Source organism: Nomascus leucogenys, chromosome 19 (genome assembly GCF_006542625.1).
Source record: "Nomascus leucogenys isolate Asia chromosome 19, Asia_NLE_v1, whole genome shotgun sequence".
In the NCBI taxonomy this organism is placed as follows: Eukaryota; Metazoa; Chordata; class Mammalia; order Primates; family Hylobatidae; genus Nomascus; species Nomascus leucogenys.
The window spans coordinates 10,625,820-10,652,947 of NC_044399.1; the positions used below are offsets into that span (position 1 = coordinate 10,625,820).

Below are 27,128 nucleotides of genomic sequence, written 5' to 3' on the forward strand. Positions count from 1 at the left end.
TTCCCCGGGGACAAGCGATTAGGGCATCACTGCCTGACAACTCCCTCTACCCCACTGGCCTTCCTTCTCTCCCTTCACAGACCTTAAACCCAAGAGCACTGCTCCGCCACCAGTGAACACACTTCTGTCTCTGAGTGAGCTTCCCCGGAGACCCAACCTGCATCAGGGACTCAACTATGTGGGGACACGGGCCCATGCTGACGCGTGGGGTGGGGGCCATGCTGACGCGTGGGTTGGGGGACACGGGCCCATGCTGATGCGTGGCCTGGGGGACACGGGCCCATGCCAATGTGTGGCTGTGAAACTAACACATCACCCAAGGCCTCCGGGTGAGGGTCCCCTCACAGCCATGTTGTGACAGGACAAGCTTGTTCCAGAACGTTTCAGAGGCTACCCCTGGACAGCCACCTCCAGACTCCATTGATGAGCAGACTTGGGAACCTCCCCCTGCCCCACTGTGCCCCACCCGCGTCTGGTGATCCTCCCGCTCTGTAAACCTTGGCCCGGCCGATTTTAAGCAATTGTCAGTTACGTACTCACTTCTGCCTCCAAGACGTCAGTCGGCCTCTACTGTACACGGCTCACACTGGGCGCCGAGGATGTGCAGCTCACGGTCATGGCCCTGACCTCGAGTGGCTCAGACTCAGTGGGAAGGAAGACAAACACACAACTTTCCATGACTCAGCGTGACGGGTGTGGGAGAGGCAGCCGCTGGCTGCCGCGGGAATCCAGAGAAATGAGACTTCAACCCAGACCCGGTCCACGCAGGTGCCTCAGAGACAGTGAGGGGGACAGTGGTCCTGGGAGGGCCACACTATGGCTGCTCCTGCACAGCCAGGGAGCTACAGGGGTTTCCACATGGCCAGGTGCAGCAGGGAGGCCCAAGGGAGGCAGGCACCCAATTAGTGAAATGAACAACTATTGAGCTCCATAGGTTACTAAACTAGTTGGAGGCAGCTATCCCCAGTCCTACTCGGGCCACAATACAATGCCCGATACTTTTGGTGGCTGTGGATCTGTACCGTGTTTAGCACACGGCCTGGGAGTTAGGACCCTCCCTCTCCCCTTTTCTGGTCTGGAGGTTTCACCTGAACCCTATTCATTCCACATGGGGGCCTGATTTTTTTAATCAGATCAGTCCTGGGTCTTCACCAGCTCATCTGACTGGTCTGCCAAAGTTACTTCAACTTTGATTTATGAATTCTATGACCAGATCCCTCACATCATAGGATTTCCAATCTTCAGATAAGAGAGGGACGGTAGAAACCTTTGGGTCACTTTAGTTAGGTTTACACTTTCAGAACTAGAAAATTTCTAACCAGGGAAAGTGGAAGAACGTGAGAGCCTCGGCACAGGTCAAATGCAAAAACACCTAAGAAATCAAGAGAATTGAAAAGAGAGGCCAGGCACGGTGGCTCACACCCGTAATCCCAGAACTTTGGGGGGCCGAGAGGGCAGATCACTTGAGGTCAAGAGTTTGAGACCAGCCTGGCCAACATGGTGAAACCCTGTCTCTACTAAAAATACAAAAATTAGCCAGGTGTGGTGGGCCCCTGTAATTTCAGCTACTCAGGAGGCTGAGGCATGAGAAGTGCTTGAACCTGGGAGGCAGAGGTTGTAGCGAGCCAAGATCGCACCACTGCACTCCAGCCTGGGGGACAGAGTGAGACTCTGTTTTTAAGAAAAAGAAAGAAAAGAAAAGAGGCCAGTAGTCTGAAGACAGGAAATGCCAGCTCAGTTTTCAAAAACGGAGGAAAGGTGAATTCTAAAAACCAACTAGGCCTGGTGCAGTGGCTCATGCCCATAGTCTCAGCACTTTGTGAGGCTGAGGCAGGAGAATTGCTTGAGTCCAGGAGTTCGAGACCAGCCTGGACAACATAGTGAGACCTCCATCTCTACAAAAAATTAAAACGTAATAATAATTACCCAGGCACGGTGATGCACATATGCAGCTGTAGCTACCCAGGAGGCTGAGGTGGGAGGATCACTTGAGCCCAGGTCAAGGCTGCAGTGAGCTATGATTGTGCCACTGCATTCCAGCCTGAGTGACAGAGTGAGACCCCATCTCAAAAAATTAAATAAATGAAAAATAGAAACAAACCAGCAAGCCTGACCAATTTTGAGCAAAATTCCAGTATGCAGTAATTTTTTTTTTTTGAGATGGAGTCTTACTCTGTCGCCCAGACTGAAGTGCAATGGCACAATCTCTGCTTACTGCAACCTCTGCTTCCCGGGTTCAAGCGATTCTCCTGCCTCAGCCTTCCAAGTGGCTGGGACTACAGGCATGCACCACTGCGCCCAGCTAATTTCTGTATTTTTAGAGACAGGGTTTTACCATGTTGGTCAGGCTGGTCTCAGATCCCTGACCTCGTGATCCACCCGCCTTGGCCTCCCAAAGTGCTGGGATTACAGGCTTGAGCTACCGCACCTGGCCTGAAGTAATTTTTAAATGATTAGGGAGGTGGGGAAAAAACTAATTGCTGGGAACCAGTGCGTGGTCACTGAGGACCGATCGCCTTTCACTTTGACAAGGTCATTAGACTGACAGCCCTGGAAAATGTTATGGGCTCCATGTTCTCGTCTTTATTGTAGGAAAAAAAATGTACATCTTTCCACAATTCTTTGTAAAAACAGAAAAAGAAGGAGGAGGAGAAAGGCGAGGAGGAGGCTAGAGCTAGGCAATGTCAGATGGTAACAGAAGGCTTCAGTGTGAGGCTGAGGTCCCCTGAAAAGAAGTCTCCACGCCACACTCCCCAGCCTCAATCCCCCAGGTGTCTACAGGTCCATGAAGGTGCTGCTGGGGTCTGTGAGCTAAACACGGTATCTCAAAAGGCCTAATGGAAAGCGTAGTCTTAGCCACAGGCTAGCTAACGTGTCATTTCAGCACGGTGTAATTGAAGGGGACTGGACTCTTGTTCTGTCCAAGATGCATGGGCTTGAGTCAGTTATAAAATCTCTCTGGGCATTTTTGTTTCCAGCAAGAGGAAAATCTACAAAATCTGAAAATCCCATTGCCACAAAACACCTAGAAATCCTGGAAAATTTATCCTGAATATCCTGTTAAATACATAGCGGGGGCCGGGCGCGGTGGCTCACGCCTGTAATCCCAGCACTTTGGGAGGCCAAGGCGGGCAGATCACGAGGTCATGAGATCGAGACCATGGTGAAACCCCGTCTCTACTAAAAATACAAAAAAAATTAGCTGGGCGCGGTGGTGGGTTCCTGTGGTCCCAGCTACTCGGGAGGCTGAGGCGGGAGAATGGCGTGAACCCAGGAGGCGGAGCTTGTAGTGAGCCGAGATTGCACCACTGCACTCCAGCCTGGGCAACAGAGCGAGACTCTGTCTCAAAAAAAAAAAAAAAAAAAATACATAGCGGGGCGCACATCAGTAAGACAGCCCCAGGGGACAGAAGCAAAGAAGAAGCTGCGGACTCAGCTGCTGCCCTTGGGGATATTTGCCAAGCTCAGGAACAAACAGCCTCGGTTTCCACAGCCATCCAGGCACTGGACACCAAACCCGGGGCCTGCACGAGGCAGGGACTTGGAAGTGAGACTCCCTAGAAGGGCAGGACCCTTGGAGGCCATACCCTCAGTGATAGAATGAGGTAAAACAGAAATTAATAAAAAGAAATGACAAGGAAACATGTCTCAACTCCTGGGCTCTGAGTGGGATAGAGCATCCCCTGAGAATCCATACCTGGCCTCATTGGGTTTGGGTTTGAATTAATACCATTTGGTCTGTGAAACCAAAGTCAAGAAATTAGCTAAGAGTGGTCTTAGGTTGATAGTCCCCCAGATGCTTGACAGAAACAAATGTAAAATCTCTCTGGAGAAACACGGCCTCAAACCAAGTTGTGTAGGATTTCCAAGATAAAGCCTAGCCGTGTACTATAAAATTAACCTTTACTGGCCAGGCGCGGTAGCTCACGCCTGTAATCCCAGCACTTTGGGGAGCTGAGGCAGACAGATCGCTTGAGGTCAGGAGTTCAAGACCAGCCTAGCCAACATGGTGAAACTCGGGCCCTACTAAAAATACAAAAATTAGCTGGGCATGGTGCCATGTGTGTCTGTAGCCACAGCTACTCAGGAGACTGAGGCAGGAGAATCACTTGAGCCTGAGAGACAGAGGTTGCAGTGAGCCAAGACTGTGCCACTGAACTCCAGCCTGGGCAACAGACTGAAACTCTGTCTCAAAAAAAAAAAAAAAAAAAAAAAGATTAACCTTTATTGAAGACTTAACTTGTGCCAGGCACAGTGACTCATGCCTGTAATTTCAACACTTTGGGAGGCTGAAGAGGACAGATCACCTGAGGTCAGGAGTTCAAGACCAGCCTTGCCAACATGGTGAAACCCCATCTCTACTAAAAAATACAAAAATTAGCCAGGTGTGGTGGTGTGTGCCTGGAATCCCAGCTACTTGGGAGGCTGAGGCAGGAGAATCACTTGAACCTAGAAGGCAGAGGTTGCAGTGAGCCAAGATGGTGCCACTGCACTCCAGCCTGGGCAACAGAACGAGACTCTGTCTCAAAAAAAATAAAAATAAAATAAATAAATCTTTGACCTGTATTGTCCCACCTAATCTTCACACATTCTTCTAACGGTAGGTAGTTTTATTCTCATTATTGTTTATTAATATCATTCATATTCCTGGATTAGGAATAGGAGAGAATGAAGGCACAGAGAGGATAAGTAACTTACTCAAGAACACACAGCAAAGAAGAAGAGTTGAGATTCAAACCCAGGAAGTCTGGCCCACAGTCTGCAGAGGAACCCGTCATGAGCACAAGTTACCTGGAATCAGTCATAGGGCTTCCAGGCAATGGAATTTTGGGGTACAGAATACAAATAAGGATGTTTAAAATGTTTAAAGACATTCTCAAAAATGCAGACAAGACACAGAAGAAAAAGACAAAGTAAATAAGAGAGGAAAACAATTAAAATTTTTAGAAATAAAAAATGTAAGTTGGGCACAGTGGCACGTGCCTGTAGTCCCAGCTACTTAGGAGGCTGAGGCAGGAGTATTGCTTGAGCCCAGAAGTTCGAAGCTGGAGTGTTCTATAACAGCACCTGTGAATAGCCACTGCACTCCACCCTGGGTGACATAGTGAGACTCTGTCCCTAAAGAAAAAATAAATACACACACTTAAAAATTAAAATTCAAGGCTTTAAGGTTAAAGTTAAAGCACAAGTTAGATCGATAGATGTCAGGAAATAAATTACTAAACTGAACGATCTAGCTAAAGAATGCCCAGAATGAGTCATGGAGAGACAAAGACTTGGAACAAATATGAAAGCAAGTTAAGAGAAACAAACAGGCTGGGTGCAGTGGTTCACGCCTGTAATCCCTGCACTTTGGAAGGCCGGGATGGGCGGATCACGAGGTCAAGAGATCAAGACCAGCTTGGCCAACATGGTGAAACCCCATCTCTACTAAAAATACAAAAATTAGCTGGGCATGGTGGCAGGCACCTGTAATCCCAGCTACTTGGGAGGCTGAGGCAGGATAATCGCTTGAACCCAGGACGCAGAGGTTGCAGTGAGCTGAGATCATGCCACTGCACTCCAGCCTGGCAACAGAGCGAGACTCTGTCTCAAAAAACAAGAAAAAAAAAGAAACAAAGAAAAGGTGAAGGACCAACATGCATACATCTGATGATCTGGGAAGGAAACAAATAGAGGAAGTGAAGGAGAGCCCATATGCCAAGGGCTGATCCTCAGACTTGGAAACTCAACCTACAGCACGATCCCACACCTGAACACACCACAATGAAACTACAATAGACCAAAGACAAAGGCACACACTGAAAATCCACCAGAAAGGGCAGACCCCTTCAGAACACTGCATAGCAGGCAGACAGCTTGACTTTCACGGGGGTATCAGAAACCAGAATACAAAGGAATATTGCTTTCAAAGCACTAAGTCAAAATTAATTGTCAAAGTGGGACTGACTGCCTGTCTACTGAAATTATCATTCAGGAATGATGGGAAAATAAAGATATTTACAGGCAAAAAGAAACTAAATGAATTTATTAAGAGCTCTTCAATTAAAAAGTTTATTAAGAAAGTGCTTTAAAAAGAAGAAAATTGAACCCAGAAGGAAGGCCTGAGATGAGCAAAGAAAGGGGTAAAAAATATATATACCAATAAAGCTTTAAAAAAAAAAACACTGACTAGAAAAAACACATAACGAATTTAAGGTGAAATAAAAACAAGGTGAAACTAAAATGTTGGTCAAAAATAACATGCAAAATTGGATAAAGTGGTTATAGTAAAAGCATTCTAAAATTTTTGTATTTCAGACAAAATGAGGGAAGGATAGAAAAATTGTAGAATTGCAGAAATTAAGTACATACATAAGTTTGAATTTTCAAACACCACTAAAAAATTGGTAATTTTCAAAGAGATAAGAAAGAGAAATACAGTTTATAATTTTCAAAATAATAGCAAGAGCCAGGCACTGTGGCTCACGCCTGTAATCCCAGCACTTTGGGAGGTCAAGGCAGGTGGATCACCTGAGGTCAGGAGTTCAAGACCAGCCTGACCAATATGGTGAAACCTATCTCTACTAAAAATAAAAAAATTAGCCGGGCATAGTGGTGTGTGCTTGTAGTCCCAGGTACTCAGAAGGCTGAGACAGGAGAATTGCTTGAGGTGGGAGGTGGAGGTTGCAGTGAGCCAAGATTGCGCCACTGCACTCCAGCCTGGGCAACAGACCGAGACTCCATCTCAGAATAATAATAATAATAATCACTGCAGCCTGGGCAACAGAACGAGACTCCATCTCAAAATAATAATAATAATAGCAAGAGGAAATTGAATTTTCAAAAAGCAGAGTAAACAGAAAGTACAACATAAGATTGAGGGAAAATTTAAGGAATCAGTAATTATAATAAATGTAAATGAAAACAATTGCTAGTTAAATGACAGAAATTGTCTGGCTGAATTTTTTTTAGAACAGCCTTATGCTGCTTACAAGAAACACAACTAAAACTAAGGATTCAGATTTAAAATAAACTGATGGGAAAAAAATATAGCACACGAATACTTATCAAAAGAAAAGCTATGTAAATATATTAACAGGAAAAACAAAAACAAAAGAGTTGTGCTTTATAAGCCAAGAAACTTACTGTGTAATGACGGAACAGCAGAAGGTATAACAGTCATGAAGCTGATACATCAAAAACAGCCTCAACAGGAGAATGGCATGAACCCAGGAGGCGGAGCTTGCAGTGAGCTGAGATCGTGCCACTGCACTCCAGCCTGGGTGACACAGCCAGACTCCCTCTCAAAAAAATAAAAATAAAAACAGCCTCAAAATATAGAAAACACATCGTTTCAGGACACTGTTTCTTCGTTCACAGAAGGAGAATTAGACACACTGAATGAACAGAATCGTGAGCACTCAGTGAGATGCCAAACGTGAAAGTGAGTCATTAAATTAGAAAGTGCTACCTAGAGTAGGCGGTCATTATGAAGGAGAAAAATACCCACTGTGTGCTGCAGAGAGCAGGCCTGGCCTGGAAAACAGGCTAAATACAGCAGGGCTCCTAGAAGACAGGCTAGGTGGAGCGATTCTGGCCTAGAACACAGACTAGATAGAGCAGGGCTCCAGGAAGACAAGTTAGATGGAGCAGGGCTCCTGGAAGACAGGCTAGATGGCGCGGGGTTCCTGGAAGACACCTGGAAGACAGGCTAGATGGAGCGGGGTTCCTGGTAGACAGGCTAGATGGCGCAGGGTTCCTGGAAGACAGGCTAGATGGAGCAGGGTTCCTGGGAGACAGGCTAGATGGCGCGGGGTTCCTGGGAGACAGGCTAGATGGAGCAGGGTTCCTTGGAGACAGGCTAGATGGAGCAGGGTTCCTTGGAGACAGGCTAGATGGCGCAGGGTTCCTGGAAGACAGGCTAGATGGCGCGGGGCTCCTGGAAGACAGGCTAGATGGCGCGGGGTTCCTGGAAGACAGGCTAGATGGCGCGGGGTTCCTGGAAGACAGGCTAGATGGCGCGGGGTTCCTGGAAGACAGGCTAGATGGTGCGGGGTTCCTGGGAGACAGGCTAGATGGCGCTCAGCTCCTGGCAGACAGGATAGATGGCGCACGGCTCCCGGAAGACAGGATAGAGGGAGAAGGGCTTCTGGACCACTTGAGGTCGAGGGTCCTTTGACTCCTACAGAGTCTTTCTCCACCCCCAAACTGCACACCTGCAGGGAACATACCACCAGTATCGAGGGTTTCACAGACACCCTAAAGGACATCCTTGAAATTCTTCAGTATTCCTAGGGCTCCTGATATAAACAGTTGAAGGCAAGGCATCCAGAAGCCATGTCATGGGAGGAAAGTTGAAAGAGATGAGGCCTCATCTTGGAGAAAAGTTGCCTCCTTAGGGTGCTGAGAGACATCCTCAATTACTTGGAGAGCTATCATGAGTGAGGGGTCTTGTTTTCAGTGCTTCTAACGGTCAGAGTTGAGGCCACTCAGTGAGGCTCAGGGTGGTGTGTCTGTTCCTGTCTAAGAAAAGCTCTCCAATGGGAGAGCACTGGCATGACATGAAGTGATGAAAACGATGCAGCAAAAGTACAGTGAGGATGGAAGGAAGGAAGGAAGGAAGGAAGGAAGGAAGGAAGGAAGGAAGGCAGGCAGGCAGGCAGGCAGGCAGGCAGGCAGGCAAGGAAGGAAGGCAAGGAAGGAAAGAAGGAAGTATGGCAAAGAAGGAAAGAAGGAAGTATGGCGAGGAAGGAAGGAAGGAAGGCAGGCAGGCGAGGAAGGAAGGACGGCAAGGAAGGAAGGACAGCAAGGAAGGAAGGACACCAAGGAAGGAAGGACGGTGAGGATGGATGGATGGAAGGCAAGGAAGGAAGGAAGGAAGTACAGCGAGGATGCTGCAGGAGGGAGCGCTGCTGCTGGGGGAATGCTGGTCCTGACCTCTAGCTCCCTTCCAACTCCCTAGAATGCAAGGATCAACAGGGAAGGATCATGTGTGGGAATATTCTCTCCCTCCTTTCCTTCCTTCCTTCCTTCCCTCCTTCCTTCCTTCCCTCCTTCATTTTTTCCTTCCTTTCCTCCTCCTTCCTTCTTTCCTTCCTCCCCTTCTTCCTTCCTTCCTTCCCTTTTTCCTTCCTTCCTTTTTCCTTCCTTCCCTTTCTCCTTCCTTCCTTCTTCCTTCCTCTCCTTCTTCCTCCCTCCCCTTCTTCCTTCCTTTCTTCCTCCTTCCTTTCTTTCTTCCTTCCTTCCCTCCCTCTTTCCTTTCTTCTTTCCTTCCTTCCTCCCTCCCCTCTTCTCCTTCTTCCTTCCTTCCCTCCTTCCTTTGTTCCTTCCCTCCTTCCCTCCTTCCCTCCTTCCTTCATTCCTTCCCTCCTTCCCTCCTTCCTTCCTTTCTTCTTCCTTCCTTCCCTCCTTCCTTCATTCTTCCTTCCCTCCTTCCTTCTTCCTTCCTTCCCTTCTTCCTTCCTCCCTTCCTTCCTCCCTTCCTTCCCTTCTTCCTTCCTTCCCTCCTTCCTTCCTCCCTCTCTTCTTTCCTTCCTTCCTTCTTCCCTCTCTCTCTTCTTTCCTTCCTTCCTTCCCTCCTTCCCTCCTTCCTTCCTCCCTACCTTTCTTCCTTCCTTCCTCCCCCTTTCTTCTTTCCTTCTTCCTTCCTTTCTTCCCTGCCTCCCTCCATCCTTTCTCCCCTCCTTCCTTCTTCCTTCCTTCCTTTCCCCTTCCTTCCTTCCTTTCTTCCACAACTGTTTACAGAGCACCTACCACATGCCAGGAGCCATTCTAGCTGGAGTTGCACCAATGGCCTTTTACTGTACTGCAGGAAACAGAGAATGAACAAGATAATTGGAGATTTTTAAATGTTATGAAGAAAACAGAGGAATGAGACCAAGTCTCCCAGAAAGCTAAATGGAGGCCTGGTTATTAGAAAGCCATTTAAAAAGGATGGTTTGAACTGGGACATGAATGACCAGAGCCACGACAGATCGGAGTTCTGGGCTCCGGCAGGCCCAAAGGTGGGAGAGGGGAGCAGCCTGGAGAGGCTGGAGCACAGGGAAAGGAAGGCACAATCATGAGGCTGTGAGAAAATTTAATTTCCTTTCTCTTGGGATGATCTTGTGTTGGCTTAAATGAGACCCAAGGCTTTTGTCCCACCTGTTTACTTTTGCTCTTATTACCTGTGCTTTTGCGGTCATTTCCAAAAAATCATTGCCAAGACCAATGTCATGAGGCTTTTCTTCTAGGTTTTCTTCTAGGAGTTTTACAGTTTCAGGTCTTACATTTAAATCTTCAATAGATTTTGAGTTGATTTTTGTGCATGGTATAAGAAAGGGGTCTAATTCCATTCTTTCTCATGCAAAATGCTTCTGCATAGCAAAGGAAGTAATAGGGTGAAAACACAGCCTATGGAATGGGAGAAAATATTTGCAAACCATATATCTGATAAGGGATTAATGTCCAAAATATATAAGGAGCTCTTACAGCTTAATAGCAGAAAAAATGACTACCCCAATTTAAAAATGAGCAAAGGACTTGAATAGACATTTCTCCCAAGAAGATACACGAATAGCCAACAGATATATGAAAAGATGCTCAACATCACTAATAATTAGGGAAATGCAAATAAAAATCACCATGAGATGTGTAGCCTTACACCTGTTAGAATGGCTATTATCAAAAAAATAAATAAAAGATAACAAGTATTAGGAAGGGTGTAGAGATATTACAGCCCTGTGCACTGTTAGTGGGAATGCCATTATGGAGAACAGTATGGAGGCTCCTCAAAAAATCATCAATAGAATTACCATATGACCCAGCAATTCCACTTTTGGATGTTTATTCAAAAGAGTTGAAACCAGTATCTCACAGAGATATTGCTCTCCCATGCTCACTGTGGCATTTTTCACAATAGCCAAGTTGTGGACATGTCCTTCAACAAATGAATGGGGGCTGAGGCAGTGGCTCACGCCTGTAATCCCAGCACTTTGGAAGGCTGAGGTGGGCCTAAGGTCAGGAGTTCGAGACCAGCCTGGCCAACATGGTGAAACCCCATCTCTACTAAAAATATAAAATTAGCCGGTCGTGGTGGCACATGCCTGTAATCCCAGCTACTTGGGAGGCTAAGGCAGGAGAATCACTTGAACCTGGGAGGTGGAAGTTACGGTGACTCGAGCTCATACCACTGCACTCCAGCCTTAGCGACAGAGCAAGACTCTGTCTCAAAAAAAAAATATATATATATATATAGGTAGAAAAACTGTGGTGCATACACACAATGGAACATTTCTCAGCCTTTTAAAAAGCAAATCCTGCTGTTTGCTACAACATGCCCGAACTTGGCAGACATTATACTAAGTGAAATAAGCCAGTCACAAAAGGACAAATACTGAATGATTCCACTTGCACTAAGTACCTAAAGTCAAACTCAGAAAAGCAGATCACAGAATAGTGGCTGTCAGGGGCTGGAGGAACAGGGAAATGGGGAATTGCTGTTCAACGGATATGAAGTTTCTATTGTGCAAGATGAACAAATTCTGGAGATCTGCCGTCTAACATTATGCCTGCAGTTGACAATACTGATTGTACACTTACAAATTTGTTGAAAGGGTACTCATTAAATTTTCTTACAAAATTTTTTTACAAACTTCTGTTTATTATTTTTAAAATATTTTTTAATAATAAGATCCAATGCTTTGATAGCTAAGACCTATATAATTGAGACAGTGAAAATTAGCCATGCTGAGGCCAGGCACAGTGGCTCACACTTGCAATCCCAGCACTCTGGGAGGCCAAGGTGGGCAGATCACTTGAGGTCAGGAGTTTGAGACCAGCCTGGCCAACATGGTAAAACTCCATCTCTACCAAATATACAAAAATTAACAAGGTGTGGTGGTACATGCCTGTAGTCCCACCTACTCAGGAGGCTGAGGCAGGAGAATCGCTTGAACCCAGGAGGCAGAGGTTTCAGTGAGCCAAGATTGCACCACTGCACTCCAGCCTGGGCAACAGAGTGAGACCCTGTCTCAAAAAAAAAAAAAAAAAGAAAGGAAGGAAGAAAAGATAATGAGCCATACTGCAGGCAAACTGAGATAAACAAGGTTTCCAATGGGACACAGCTGAAGCCAACAGAACAGAGAAACCAAGAAACCCAGGCAGGACCATGCTGCAGCTGCAAGAATGACCAACGCTCCCCCTTAGACTTGCCCAGCACAAGGGCAGGTCCCGGAAGCCTCAGCAGGTGTGCTCCCCCTTGCTACGGCAAGCCAAGCAGACCCACCGCTGGGGGTTACAGGGATGCTCCTGGGGGCCATTTTGTCTGGTGGGCTGCACCATCATCATATTAACCAGCATTATTCTTACCAGATGCCGTGCAGTTTGCAGAGAACTTTGCACACAATTCAAGGTGTTTCATGTTTGCCATAACCCTATGGGGTGACTATTATTATCATTATCTATTGTTATTATCCTTCTTCCGAGGGAGTAGGACTGAAACTGAGTGAGCGAAAGCCATAAAGGAGTGGAGCCCACAAGGAGCCTGTGCTCACTCCACAGCCACCTGCAGACACTGTCCTCAGCAAGCAAAGCACTGTCAGTATCCTGAGTGCTGGGAGGGGAAGAGCCAGCTTTCTCTTGTGGGTCTGACTCCTAAGTGCTTGCTCTTAATCATCGTAGTTTACCACCTTCCCGCTTATATAGTCACTAAGTGAATTTCAGTCCTAATGCAAAATGCAAGAGGCATCCCATTCCAGTACACTTGATCCCAGGAGAACCTGCAAGACTTGCAAATGCAAACACATTTCATTCCAAATAGGCACTAATCCCTCTAACAAGAGCAGGGACTTGTAATTCAAACACATGATTTGAGTTGATAATCCTAGAGCAGACATCACCCTTCAGCTGTGTAACTGCAACATTTTAAGGGGCACCACCAGGGCCAAGCCAGGTTTGTGGGGTCTCCCGGGGACACCTCCTCATTTACAGATTCCCCACCAATTTGTAGAACCAGCATGTTGTAGGAGGCAGCTATTGGCCTTTGCAGTAATCAAAACAAGGCTAATATTGGCAATATAATCAGCAGGCAATGATGACTAATCCATCAGTAAACAAAATATTTTTCCACCCATTTTGGTTTAGCAGCCCTGAAGCTAACCCTTGTATACCCCGTCACTTGCGTCAAATAGTACTTCCTCCTCAAAATCACTGTTGGATATTTTATTTAACAAGGCTTCCCTGCCTCCCTTGTTTAGAAATGAATAGAAGGATTCCCACTTGGAAAGAGTGAAGAGTGGAAGAAAAACCTGAACCCTAGAATCATTTGTTGTCAAATTGATTCCAAGCTGCACGACTTTCCAGCTTGGAGATCTTTGGCAAGTCACCTAAGTTCTCCAAGACTCTTTCTGCAAACTGGGGTAGAATCGTCTGCACTTCACAGGGTACAACAAAGACAAATGAGACAGTAACATGAAATCACTCAGCACAATGTTAATAAATAGGTCCCTTCACCTGCCAAGCAGGCTTTGAAGTCAGAGTCTGAGTTCTGTGCAGCCTCATCACCCACTAGACATGAGAACGCAGACAGCTCTCCGTCCTCCCAGAGCCTCGGCTGCTCTGAAAACCAAGGATGGGATGCCCCTGAGTCCTTTCCTCCTTCCCCAGCTCCCGACCCTGGTCCTCAGAGGTGACGGCGTTCACTGTGGCCCTTGGCATCTGCTCCTCATGTGTCAAGGAATAGGGCCCAGGCACCTCCCCGGGAAATTGCAGAGGCTGCACCGGCCCAGACCTGGTAGGACCATGGGCACAGTGGCTGTATCAGTCTGTTGTTTTTTGTTTGTTTGTTTGTTTTTGAGATGGAGTTTCACTCTTGTTGTCCAGGCCAGAGTGCAGTGGCGTGATCTTGGCTCACTGCAACCTCTGCCTCCTGGGTTCAAGTGATTCTCCTGCCTCAGCCTTCCAAGTAGCTGGGATTACAGGTGTTCGCCACCATCCCCGGCTAATTGTTTGTATTTTTAGTAGAGACAGGGTTTCACCATGTTGGCCAGGCTGGTCTCAAACTCCTGACCTCAGGTGATCCACCTGCTTCAGCCTCCCAAAGTGCTAGGATTACAGGCGTGAGCCACCGTGCCCAGCCTATTGGTCCATTTTCGGGCTGCTGATAAAGACATACCCAAGACTGGAAAGAAAAAGAGGTTAATTGGACTTACAGTTCCACGTGGCTGGGGAAGCCTCAGAATCATGGCAGAAGGAGAAAGGCACTGCTTACATGGTGGCGGCAGGAGGAAATGACAAAGAAGCAAAAGTGGAAACCCCTGATAAGCCCATCAGATCTCGTGAGACTTATTCACTATCACAAGAATAGCACTGGAAAGACCAGCCCCCATGATTCAATTACCTCCCCTAGGTCCCTCCCACAACACGCAGGAATCCTGGAAGATACAATTCAAGTTGAGATTTGGGTGGGGACACAGCCAAACCATATCAGCGGCCAAGAGCTCAGGAGGTGGGGTGTGCACTGAGTCGGAGGGTGACTTCCCACCCCACCCACCCCACCCACCCCACCATCTGACCTCTCTGAACTTCAGTTTCTTCATCTGCAAAATAGAAATGATAGCACTCATCTGTCTGTATTAGTCAAGTTTCTCCAGAGAAACAGAACTAATAGGAGGGAGAGAGAAAGATTTATTCTGAGGAGTTGTTCATGCAATTACGGAGGCTAAGTCCCAGGATAGGCAGTCAGCAAGCTAGAGACCCGGGAGAGCCAACAGCTCTGGGCTGAGTCAGGGCCTATGGATCTCCAAACGCTAAGTGCCAGTCTGAAAGCCAGCAGGCTAGAGGCCCAAGAACAATTAATGTTTTCGTCTCAGTCCAAAGACAGGAAAAGAACAGTGTCCCAGCTCCAGCAGTCAGGCAGGAAGAGCCCTTTCATGCCAGATTTTTTGTTCTATCTGGGTCTTCAAAAGAGACCCGCATAGACTTCAACCGACTGGATGCAGCCCACACCCATCAGGGAGGGCCATCTGCCTCGCTCGGCCCATCCACTCAAATGCAGACCTCACTTAGCAATGCCCTCAGAGACACATGACACAGTCGGTAACGCTCCACCAAATATGGTACCCTTGGCCCAGTCAAGATGATGCATAAAATTAACCATCATACCATGTCATTTGGTTGTTGTCAGGAGTCGATGAAATAAAGCATTTGAGTGGTTAAAGAGGTACTCAAGATGTGTAGCTATTACCACAATCATCATTATAACAGCAGGACATGGGTACATCAGATTCCCAACATTGCTAAAGCCATGATGTGGTGATTGGGATGAGCTAAAGTATTATAATTGTCTTCTCCATGAGTTGTAAGAAGAACAAACGGTGGCCAGGCATGGTGGCTTACGCCTGTAATCCCGGCACTTTGGGAGGCTGAGGGTGGGAAGATCACTTGGACCCAGGAGTTTGAGAACAGCCTGGGCAACAAAGGGAGACCTCATCTCTACAAAAATCAAAAAGAGTAACTGGGCATGGTGGTGCACACCTATAGTCCCAGCTACTCAGGAGGCTGAGGTGGAAGGATCACTTGATCCCAGGAGGTTGAGGCTGCAGTGAGCCATGTTCAACCACTGCACTGCAGCCTGGGCGACAAAGCTTGAGGCCCTGTCTCAAAAAAAAAAAAAAAAAAAAAAAAAGGAAAAGAAAAGAGGCCAGGTGCGGTGGCTCATGCCTGTAATCCCAACATTTGGGAGGCCGAGGTGGGAGGATTATTTGAGGTCAGGAGTTCAAGACCAGCCTGACCAACATGGTGAAACCCTGTCTCTACTAAAAATACAAAAATTAGCCAGGCGTGGTGGCACTTGCCTATAATCCTAGCTACTCAGAAGGCTGAGGCAGGAGAATCACTTGAACCTGGGAGGCGGAGGTTGCAGTGAGCCAAGATAGTGCCGCTGTACTCCAGCCTGGGCAACAGAGCGAAACTCCATCACAAAAAAAAAAAAGAACAACAAAGTGGTAAAAGGGCATGGGTCCCTGGTCAGGTCAACACCATCACCTCCCCCAGGAAGCCCTGCCCACCCAGCCACACCCTTTTTCTGCCCATTGACTTCCCAGAGCACTCGCCTGCCCAGTCCTGGGGCAGAGCGTCCCTGAGTCCTAGTTTAATTGTCCATGCATCCGTGCCCCACCCACCTCTAATCTAACCTGCTGCCAGACAGTGTCCGTATGTCAAGCTGTGTGTGCCCTGGTGCCACCCAGCACACCCACGTCCCCACTTATCCATGCAAGCTCCTCCCAACTGTCCTCAAGATGAAAGTGTCACTTGTCAAAGGTGCACCAGGTGCCAGCCTCTGAGTGGGTGCTTCATTGCCTCTGTTATTTAATTTAACTATCATGCATCATGACAAATAAATGATTTGAAGAGTCTCTTAGGGAGGGTGCTATTGAAGAAAACATGCTCTGCTGCCCAGGTGACAGGAAGTGAGGGCCTGAGAGTAGGTTTAGAGGACCTGAGACAGACAAGCTGTCTCCAGAGAAATGGACAGGAACTAGGGGTTGAGGGAGCAGAGACAGGACCGACCCTACAGCAAAGGAAGGCAGGAGGTGTAGGCCCATCCTACCTTCCCAGGACTTAGCTTAATCCCAGGACTCTAGAGGAAGGATGCAGGGGTCTTGAGGTGGTGCCTTCCCAAGAGTCTGGTCACTTGGGAAGGTGGATGCTGGAAGAGCTTCAGAGTCGAGCCCAGGATCCGCATTTTAACCCACTTCCAAAGTCATGTTTGGGAACCACTGCTCCACCTCTCATGAGGAGGAAACTGAGGCCTGTAAAAGGAAAGAGACTTGGAATGAAGGAACCCCAGACCTGAAGGGCCTCCGAGCTCACCCAGCCCCAGCTCACTCTCAAACGAGACATATTTGTAGCAGCAGTTTCTGCTCAGTCCCTTCTATGACAGCAATGTCACTACCTCCCAGAAGTGCGTCTCAGAAACAACTCACTTCGCAGTAGCAGACAAACTCACTCCTGGGCTTTGCCATTCTTTAAAGACTAACAGCCTTAGAAGAAATCATTGCAGAGCTGGCCACAGGCCACCTGGGAGCTAGGCGGAATCTGTCTTTGGCCCTAGCCTCTCTGTGATCTTTTCTGTTGCCATGGAGGGATTTCCAAGGACCCACGAGTCAGAGCCCTAAGTTCAAATGCCAGTTCTGCTGTGTGACCCTGGCAGGTTGCTCACCCTCTCTGAGCCTCCCTTTTCCAACAGGTATAATGGAAATATGACCTACCTTACGGGCTGGTGTGATGGGGAAATGGCTTAACAAACAAATGAGATGCCCGCAACCCACAAAAGTCCCTTCCTGTCCCCTTTCACCATGTCTCCTCCCCTTCCCCAGTCTCAGGGGCCTGTGTCACCCCCTCCCCTGGCCTCGATTGCTCTGGGGGGACCACTGTGTGGTTTGCTTTCACCGTGTGGACTGTAATCTTCTGAGTGGCTCCCTCCCCAGGCACTTCTGCATTCCTGATCTGCCTTTACCCTGAGCTTCTGAAGACTTTCTCCCTGGGAAGAAGCGCAGCTGAACTGAGCATGAACAACCTCAAGGGGGGTGAGCACAGCACTTCACAGTTTGCAGAGCCTCTGGCCCCACCCTCTCATCCGCCCTCTCTCAATGCAGAGGCAGGTCAGGGCGATGAAGCAGGAGCGGGGACACAGGTCTGCAGGAAGCAGTCCCACAGATCTGGGGACGCTCACCTGGCCAGGCACCAACCCACCCTGACCCCAACCAACCTCCACCTCCCACCACACTAAGGAGCGCCAGCTGCTCCTTTAGGACCCTGGGCTATTGTTCCTCCTTAGGGGGCAGCCTTCCGCCTTGGTGGGTGGGGCAGAGACTGGGGCTCCAGGCATCAGCCTTACCCCTGACAGAAGGGGTGCCCTCAGCCCTGGGCTGTCTCCACCCTCCCTCCAAGACCCTCAAGGTGTACAGAGCTATATGTGTTACAGGAAAGGGGTCCCGATCCAGACCCCAAGAGAGGGTTCTTGGATCTCATGCAAGAAAGAATTCAGGGCAAGTCTGTAAAGTGAAAGCAAGTTTACTAAGAAAGTAAAGGAATAAAGAATGGCTACTCCACAGGCAGAGCAGTCCCGAGGGCTGCTGGTTGTACATTTTTATGGTTATTTCTTGATGATCTGCTAAACAAGGGGTGGATTATTCACGCCTGCCCTTTTTAGACCATATAGGGTAACTTCCTGACATTGCTGTGGCATTTGTAAACTGCCATGGTGCTGGTGGGAGTGTAGCAGCGAGGACAACCAGAGGTCACTCTCATGGCCATCTTAGTTTTTGTGGGTTTTGACCGGCTTCTTTACTGCAACCTGTTTCATCAGCAAGGTCATTATGACCTGTATCTTGTGCTGACCTCCTATCTTATCCCGGGCCTTAGAATACCTTAACTGGGAATGCAGCCCGGCAGGTCTCAGCCTCATTTTACCCAGCTCCTACTCAAGATGGAGTTGCTCTGGTTTACATGCCTCTGACATAAGCACGTGTGCCCACCTCGACCGAATCCATCAGGGGCATCTGCACCACCTAGCCCTGCCAGCCATTGGCCTGCTCCCATGGTGGGTCCCCTCTAGATGTCCCCAGAAGCCCCTGAGCTCTTCCTCTCTTCACCTGCTTCCCACCCACACACACCCTGTGCTCCAGCCACAGGCACCCCGTCCAGATCCCTCCCCCATCTCCATACCTTCGCCCATGCCATTCCCCCACCTGGCATGCTGGCACCCTCCTCCCTGCCCCCACCCCAACCCAGCCACCTGCAAACTCCTCCAAGTTCCAGCTCAAGCCTTTATCCCCCAGGAAGCTTCCCTGAGAGGCTCAGACAGAAAAGATGCAGCCAACTTACATTCAGTGAGCCTCTCTCCCTATCAGGGAAATGAGGAAGCCCCGTCACTGAGACCCTATGATCCTGCCCAGCAGGGCTGCCACTCTCCAGCCCACTGTGGCACTCATATTGAGGACAGGGTCACACACCTGGTAATTATGACTTCGTGTCTATTTAACCATGTGCCAGGCACTGTGCGAGAAGCCTTGCGTGGATCAACTCATCCAATCCTCACCCTCAGCCTAGAACTCGGAGGGCACAGAATAGGCACAGCCACAAGGCTGCTGCTGCAAAGGATGACACAGGCAAATGCAGGTCGGGATGGGTGAAAGGGTCTCTCAAGGAAGTGAGCTGGAGTCGGGCCTGGAAGAGCAGCAGAACGTGCTCCTGGCCCTGCCACACACCTGGGTCCCACAGCTACATGGAGCCGGCCGCCACCCCTGTCTGCAACCCTGGCCATCCCCACAGGACGCCTGACAACTTCCTTCCCCTGGCCTGCTGGCTAGAAACACCTGCCAAGCAGATGGCCTTTCTGACTGGCCTTCTCCTGGCGACTGCAGCCTCGCCAGAGGGCCAGGGCCAGGCCAGGAGTGGCTCCTGCCTCAGCAGGACAGGGCAGCTCCAAAGGTGGGCTCTGGACTGGGGTCTCCCCTGAGCCAGGCAGGGGCTCCCCATGGGAGACAGACAATGCCAACCATACAGGCTAGGGGTGCAAATTAAGCCTGGGGAAGGAGAGGCTGATCTCCCGGTAACCAGAGGGGGCAGCACCAGCCTCAGCCATGCAGGTGTGAGTTCCTCCCCACAGCCTGAGACCAGTGCCACACCCCCGCCCTCTCTCCCCAGGCTCCCCCGTGGATTAGCCCTGCCTGACACCCCATGCTGGCAACCAGAGGCTGATTCTGCCCGACTGCCCCCAGCTCCTCCAGCGTTCAGCCTGGGTTCCAGAGGGAGGCCATACGGCCCGGTCAGAGACCAGCAGGTAAGTATCACAGACCGCAGCCAGCAAGTGAGCTCAGCTGGGAGTTTGCACCAAGCCTGGCTCTGGAGTGAGGCCTGATTGACGCAGGCTGGGACCACCCTGCACGGGCCGGCAGGTGTGGGTAAGTCCTGGGGCTCAGAGTGGGGCTTGGAAGGCCAAAGGCAAGACGGCCGGACCCGTTATCGCAGCACATAGCGTCCCCTTGACTTGCTGGGAGAAGCTCGCGCCCTCATAGTTAGCAATTCCATGGCCACTGGAGGCCAGAGTGGGAGCTGGGAGGCTCTGGACATCATAGTTTTGGGCCCCCCGGCCCTCCTCGGGCTGGTGTTCGCCTGTAAGTGCTGCTTCCGCTATTCAAGCACTGATGCTCCTCGTCGCTCATGGGTAAACAGCTGCTGCCCACCTCCAAGACCCCCCGCACCCTGCACGGCAGGTGACCTCCTGCGTCCCTTCTGGGCCCTCCCTGTGGGTTTAGGATGTCACCCCTTCCAGGGCACCTGCCTGCCCAGGCTCACGGCTGGGTTCCTTTCACAGACACCGTATCCGGACAATCCATTTGTTCTGTCTTTAATCAGAAATGGCCATAGCGAACCACCGTGCGTCCAACCTGAGACACCTGGCTTCTGGGCGCCTGGGGAGGGTGGAGCCAGGGGAGATGCCGCGGGCCTGAGGGAGGATGCGAAGCTCCAGGGTGCCCCCTGCTGTCTCCGGAGCGTGTTGCAGTCATGGCCAACGTGGACCCGACACAACCTGCTCCGATCTTCAGAAAAATTATCCACGAGACCTGCTTTCTCCCAAAATGCATTCGGCTGCCCACCCATGGGAAGCTACAGAATAAAGAACATAAAGACATGCTCCAGAATATGTTCCCAATGCTTAAAATTTCCCCAACTCCCAGGAATCTAGAGTCTTTGAAATATAGATCCTTGAGTATCTTTTTGATAACCGACATAAAACTGTTTATGTGAGATGCGTTTTCTCTGCAAATAACAACTGAAGAAGACGCCAGAAACTATAGTCAGAAGGGATTCTGGTCCTGGGGGTCCATTTCTTGCCTGTGTGGTCTAGGTGGGTTGTGGTCTTCCAGTTTCTGCCCTTAAATCCACATGTGATCGGCTCCACCTCACAAGGCCGTCACAATACTTCACAAGAGAAATGCAAGAAAGCACACTTCTAAAGCAGTGTACACAGTTGCTGTTTTTAATGTCATTATACATCAGGGAATTGTTAACTCGTCTCCCAGAGGCTTGACTGGATTGAAAATATAAGGTCTGTTTAATGAAAATTATCAAGGAAGTTCCTGGGGGAAAAAACTTAAGCCTAGTCAAGTATTAGTCAAGCCCCAGCTCTGCAGTTCGAATAAAGCACAGACTTTAGAAGTCGTATGAGTGAATTACATGCAAGGCCTGCCGCTTATTGCCTGTGTCCCTGGACAAGACACTCAGCCTCTTGAAGCCTTTGTTTTCTCATCCATACAATGGAGCTAATACTGTTCACTGAATGAGGTGAGGTGAGGACTAGAAGTAATGCCTGACGTCCAGTGGGGGCTGAATACAAGGTTGGTTCTTTTTTTTAAGATGGAGTCTCGCTCTGTCACTCAGGCTGGAGTGCACTGGCGTGATCTCAGCTCACTTCAACCTCCACCTCCAGGTTTCAAGTGATTCTCCTGCCTCAGCCTCCCAAGTAGATGGGGCCACAGGCTCGTGCCTACCCACACTCAGCTAATTTTTGTATTTTTAGTAGAGACGTGGTTTTGCCATGTTGGCCAGGCTGGTCTCGAACTCCCGACCTCAGGTGATCTACCCACCTCAGCCTCCCAAAGGGCTGGAATTACAGGTGCGAGCCACCGTGCCTGGCCATACAAGGTCGGTTTTATCCCTTAATAGATCCCAGAAGGAATTCAAATCTGTGTAATCTGTGATTGGTTGAATTGTGATTCTCGAAATTTGCATTGAAGTACTAATCCCCAGCACCCCAGAATATGACCTTATCTGGAATCAGGGTCATTGCCGATGTGATGAGTTCCGATGAGCTCATACTGGAGTAGGGTGGGCTGAGATCCAGTATGAATGTACCCTCATAAAAGAGGAGAAATTTAGACAGAGACACACAAAGAAACAACACCAAGTGAAGATGAAAGCAAAGATTAGGGTGATGCTTCTGCACAGCAAGGAACATGGAAGATTGCCAGGAAGGCCCCAAAAGTGGGGTAAGGGGCCTGGCACAGATTCTCCCTCACTGCCTCAGAAAGAATGAACCCCACCAACTCCTCTTCTCAGACCTCTGACCTCCAGCACTGTGAGACGCTCCATTTCTCTTGTTTAGCCACCCGGTTCATGGCATTGTGTTAGGGCAGCTCTGGCAAACTAATACATAATCCAAGAGAGACTGTCACAGATTTACTATGTTTACTGTTGAATAATCCTTACCAATGGGCCCAGGCCGGGCATGGTGGCTCACACCTGTAATCCCAGTACTTTGGGTGGCCAAGGAGGGTGGATCACTTGAGCCCAGGAGTTTGAGACCAGCCTGGGCAACATAGTGAGACCCCATTGCTACAGAAGAATAAACAAAATTAGCTTGGTGTGATGGTACACACCTGTGGTCCCAGTTACTCAGGGCACTGAGGTGGGAAGATCACGGGGCACAGGAGGCTGCAGTCAGTCTTGATGGTGCCACTGCACTGCAGCCTGGACGATAGAGGGAGAGCCTGTCTCAAAAAAAAAAAAAAAAAAAAAAAGCCCAAGGTAGGGTCAGAGCCTAGACAAGAACCCAGTTCTCTGGATTCTCAATTCTGTGCTCTCTCCACTACCCCCAACAATCATGTCTTAGGCGTTAACGTGATTGACCAGGTGCAGTGGCTCACACCTATAATCCTAGCACTCTGGGAAGCCAAGGCGGGCAGATTGCTTGAGCCCAAGAGTTTGAGATCAGCCTGGGCAACACAGTGAGACCCTGTCTCTACAAGAAAACACAAAAACTACCCAGGCATGGCGGCACATGCCTGTAGTCCCAGCTACTTGGGAGGCTGAGGTGGGAGGATTGCTGAGCCCGGGAGTTGGAGGCTGCAGGGAGCCATGATCATGCTACTGCATTCCGGCCTACTCCCTAAAGATATGCAGTAGACACAGGAGGAAGCACGTCTGTTCAGACTTTTCTCATGCATTCAACTCATAATAACACCAGAATCAGACCACATATACCACTTTGCAATGTTTTGTTATTGTTGTTTTATCATGTTTGTTTTGCTTAACATTATATACATGACATCTTTACAAGTAATAAGTATAGTAAAGATACCACAAGTAACATAACCAGTCTTCTATTGATGGATTTTTTTTTTTTTGAGACGGAGTCTTGCTCTTTTGCCCAGGCTGGAGTGCAGTGGCATGATCTCAGCTCACTGTAACCTCCGCTTCCAGGGTTCAAGCAATTCTCCTGCCTCAGCCTCCCAAGTAGCTGGGACTACAGGCATGCACCACCATGCCCGGCTAGTTTTTTGTACTTTTAGTAGAGATGGGGTTTCACCATGTTGGCCAGGTTTGTCTCGAACTCCTGACCTCAGATAATCCACCCACCTCAGCCTCCCAAAGTGCTGGGATCACAGGCGTGAGCCACTGCACCTGACCCTTGATGGACATTTAGACTGTTTCCTTTTTTTTGTTTGTTTTAACTAACACAAATAACACTGCAGAAAATAGCCTCAAGTAACTTTGCACATTTGTATGATTTTTTGCAGAATAAATGCCTAAACACGGCAAATCTAATACGTTTGTGATGGTTTTAAACAACCTCTGTAAATTATTTGATCCTCCTCCCATCAAAAGTGGACTTTAATTCTCCTCCTTTTGAATATGGGCCAGTATTCGTACTTGTTTCTACTAAACAGAATGTGGTAGAAGTGGCACAGGGTGGCTTCTGTGGTTAGGATAGAAAAGGTGACACAGCTTCCACCTGGCTCCCTCTTTGTCAGTTCCTCATCCTTGAAACACAGCCACTTCACATTGGAGAGAAGCCCAAGCCACATGGAGGGGCCCCAGCTGGCCGCCAGACCTACCTGAGGTCACAGCCGACAGCTGGCATCAACCTCCAGCCTTGAGAGTGAATGAACCTTTGGATGGCCAGGTCCCATCTCATTATTTTATACCGACATGATTTACTCTCAAAAGAAAAATGAAAGAAATACAAACTATAGCAATGTTATCTTTAGCAAGGACTGCTTGCAAGGTTGGCCCTTGGTTCGTATCTAGGAAATTGGATTTGGGGAGGGTTCCCACCCCACCCTTCCCTGATACGAACAGCTCACTGCCCCTAAACTGTGTAAACACTGTGGTTTATGTCTTTGTACTGGGAGTCCAGAATTTTGGTACATGCTAGGCAGAGGGGGCCTTTATGACTAGCCTGCAGTAAAACCCTCGGTGCCAAATCTCTAGTGAGTGTCCCTGACAGATGACATTCCACACGTGTTGTCCCAACACACTTCTGGGGGAAGTGGGCGCGTCCAGCATGTGAGAGGGTCTTGGACCCTCACACTCCGTTTCCCCTGGACTTGACCCATGTGCCTTTTTCCTTTGCTGATTTTGCTTCATTTCCTGTTGTCGTAATACATCACAGCCTCGAGTATCACTGTATGCTGAGTCCTGCGAGTTCTCCTAGCCAATCATCAAACCCGGGGTGGTCTTACAGACCCCAACATGCCACGGCAACAAGACGACAGGGAAGCCGGCGCTTCCTGTATGTGTATACATTGCTGGTGGTACCTGGGTACGGTGAGCACAACACAGCCTGTCTGTTGAGAGCTACTCAATGTCCACTTCCTCTGACTTAGTAATCCCATTTGGGAATGTGTCCTTTGGCAACAATTCCATAGCAGGAAGCAGAGGCTTGAAGATATTCATCACAACTTGTGCTAAACCTGAACAAAACCTAAATGCCCAAGAAGAGAAAAAATTGGTTAAACACATTATGATGCATCAACTCTAAGAAACTGGCTACAATGAGATGTGTAAAGATTATAAAACACCTGTGGCCCCAGCTACTCAGGAGGCTGAGATGGATTCTCCTGAGCCCAGGGAGGTGGAGGCTGCAATGAGCTATGATCGTGCCACTGTACTCCAGCCTGGATGACAAAGTAAGACCCTGTTTCAAAAAAAAAAAAAAATTGTAAAGAGAAACATGAAAAGATGTTGCTGATGCATTAAAAAAAAAAATAGCCAGGCATGGTGGCTCACGCCTGTAATCCCAGCACTTTGGGAGGCCGAGGTGGGCAGATCACTTGAATCAGGAGTTCAAGACAAGCCTGGCCAACATGGCGAAACCCCGTCTCTACTAAAAATACAAAAATTAGTCGAGCACGGTGGCACGCGTCTATAATCCCAGCTACTCAGGAGGCTAAGACAGGAGAATCGCCTGAACCCGGGAGGCGGAGGTTGTAATGAACAGAGATTGCCCCACTGCACTCCAGCCTGGGTGATAGAACGAGACTCTGCCTCTAAATAAATAAATAAACAATTTTAAGCTGGGTACAAAATGATAGGCACATTGACAGCAACTGTACAACCAACAGTAAGACCCAAAGCGGCTACTTAGAAGTGAAAACGGTTGGGGCTACAAGAGGAAGGCCGGAGCGGATTTTTCCATAGATAAATTGGGCCTTCCTTTAATATTGCTGTTCTGATGAACCCGGAGCTTTCTGGGAACGTGGTGGGAGCAGCTGACAAGGCAAGAATTGTGGCCCTGGATGCTTCCTCGGCGGTCACCGCCTGGTAGGATGCCTTCAAGGTGTGCGCGTGCGGGAAGGAGAGAGAGGGTGGTAAAGCCAACGTTTTCATCCAAAAAGCAGAGGCTTACGGGACAAACGGGACGGAAAATATCCCCTGCAAACCAAAAGATGCAGACATACATTTCCCCTGCCTTCGCCTCCCACGGACCCGCCCCTTCAGCTCCCTCCCTCGGGCTCCCAAGCTCCGGGGCCCCTGAGGCCTGCGCCCGCGGACCAGGGCAGAGCTCGGGACCCTCCCTCGCCCGCCGACCCGGGAAGGGGCGGGGCCTACAGGAAGTGGGCGGGGCTGGCTCGCAGGGCGGAGCCTCGCCTCGCTCTGCGCATCGCAGGTGTGCTTGCTCCCGGGCTGGTGGGGCCACTCTGTGGCTGCCTGGGCTGGAACATTCTGCCTCGCCCAGCTGAAGGCCCTAAACTTGCTACGCCTTTTGGGGTGAGGAAAACCCAATGAAAGACAACTCCAGCAACCTCCCAAACTCAGGTATTCTTGTGCTCCCCTGGAAAGTCTCAGATAAAGTTAGACCACAAAATGTGGGGTGTGCCCTGAGCCCTCGCTCAAGGGCACAGAGCAAGTCACTGGCAGAGCAGGGACTGGAACGCGGTGTCCTGATCCCCAGGTGAGGCCAGCCTTAGAGCTGGCCGGAGGGGCAGGGCGGGGTTTGTCCTCCCAGGCTGGGGCGCAGTGAGGCTCACCCAGAGTGAATTTGGATGTTTTTCCAGGCACAAGGACATGTAAAAAGAGACTGGCAGTGACTGACCTGGACTGGCAGGTGAGTTATTTTCCCCCCTCAACATTTTATTTTGAAATTTTTCGGACACGCAGAAAAGTTGAAAGAATGGTAGGGCAGACACCCAACATACGCCCACCCATATGCCCACCACCTAGATTCTACAGTTACGTTGTATTGTATTTGCTTTGTCACACATCAGTCCAGCCCTCTATCAACTCTCGGTCTGAAATGGTTTTTAAATTACTTTTTAATTTTTAAAAACCAACCTCCAGCCAGGCACGGTGGCTCACACCTGTGATCCCAGTGCTTTAGGAAGCCAAGGCGGGTGGATCACCTGAGGTCAGGAGTTCGAGATCAGCCTGGCCAACATGGTGAAACCCTGTCTCTACTAAAAATACAAAAGAAATTAGCTGAGTGTGGCACACCTGTATTCCCAGCTACTCTGGAAGCTGAGGCAGGAGAATCGCTTGAACTTGGGAGGCAGAGGTTGCAGTGAGCCAAGATCGTACCACTGCACTCCAGCCCCAGCAACAGAGTGAGACTCCATCTCAAAAAAAAAAAAAAAAAATGCCATTGAACTATTCAGCCTCTACATACATCAGGAACTCGATCAGTTGTGATGGTTTGTCACAGATGCCCTTGCTGGCCTTTTTTGCACTGCTCCCTGTGTCTGGAGCCTGTGGCCAGGGCTGGAGGTATCTGAGCAAACTGCATGGCTGTTCCCAGCTGCTCAGGGCCACAGCCTGCGGTCAGCCTGACAAAGCCACCCAGGACACACAGCAATGACCCCCTAGGACACACTGTCCTCTCT

At 49.2% G+C, this 27,128-nt stretch overlaps 1 protein-coding gene across 1 annotated transcript; it reads right to left on the reverse strand.

Moving 5' to 3' along the window:
• Nucleotides 1–19,065: 19,065 nt before the first annotated feature.
• Nucleotides 19,066–24,644, reverse strand: LOC105737886 (putative uncharacterized protein FLJ33534). The gene is given in 4 exon segments (XM_030800258.1): nt 19,066–19,115; nt 20,415–20,553; nt 20,556–20,634; nt 24,568–24,644. Coding segments are annotated over 4 exon segments (345 nt in total).
• Between the last annotated feature and the right edge of the window lie 2,484 nt (nt 24,645–27,128).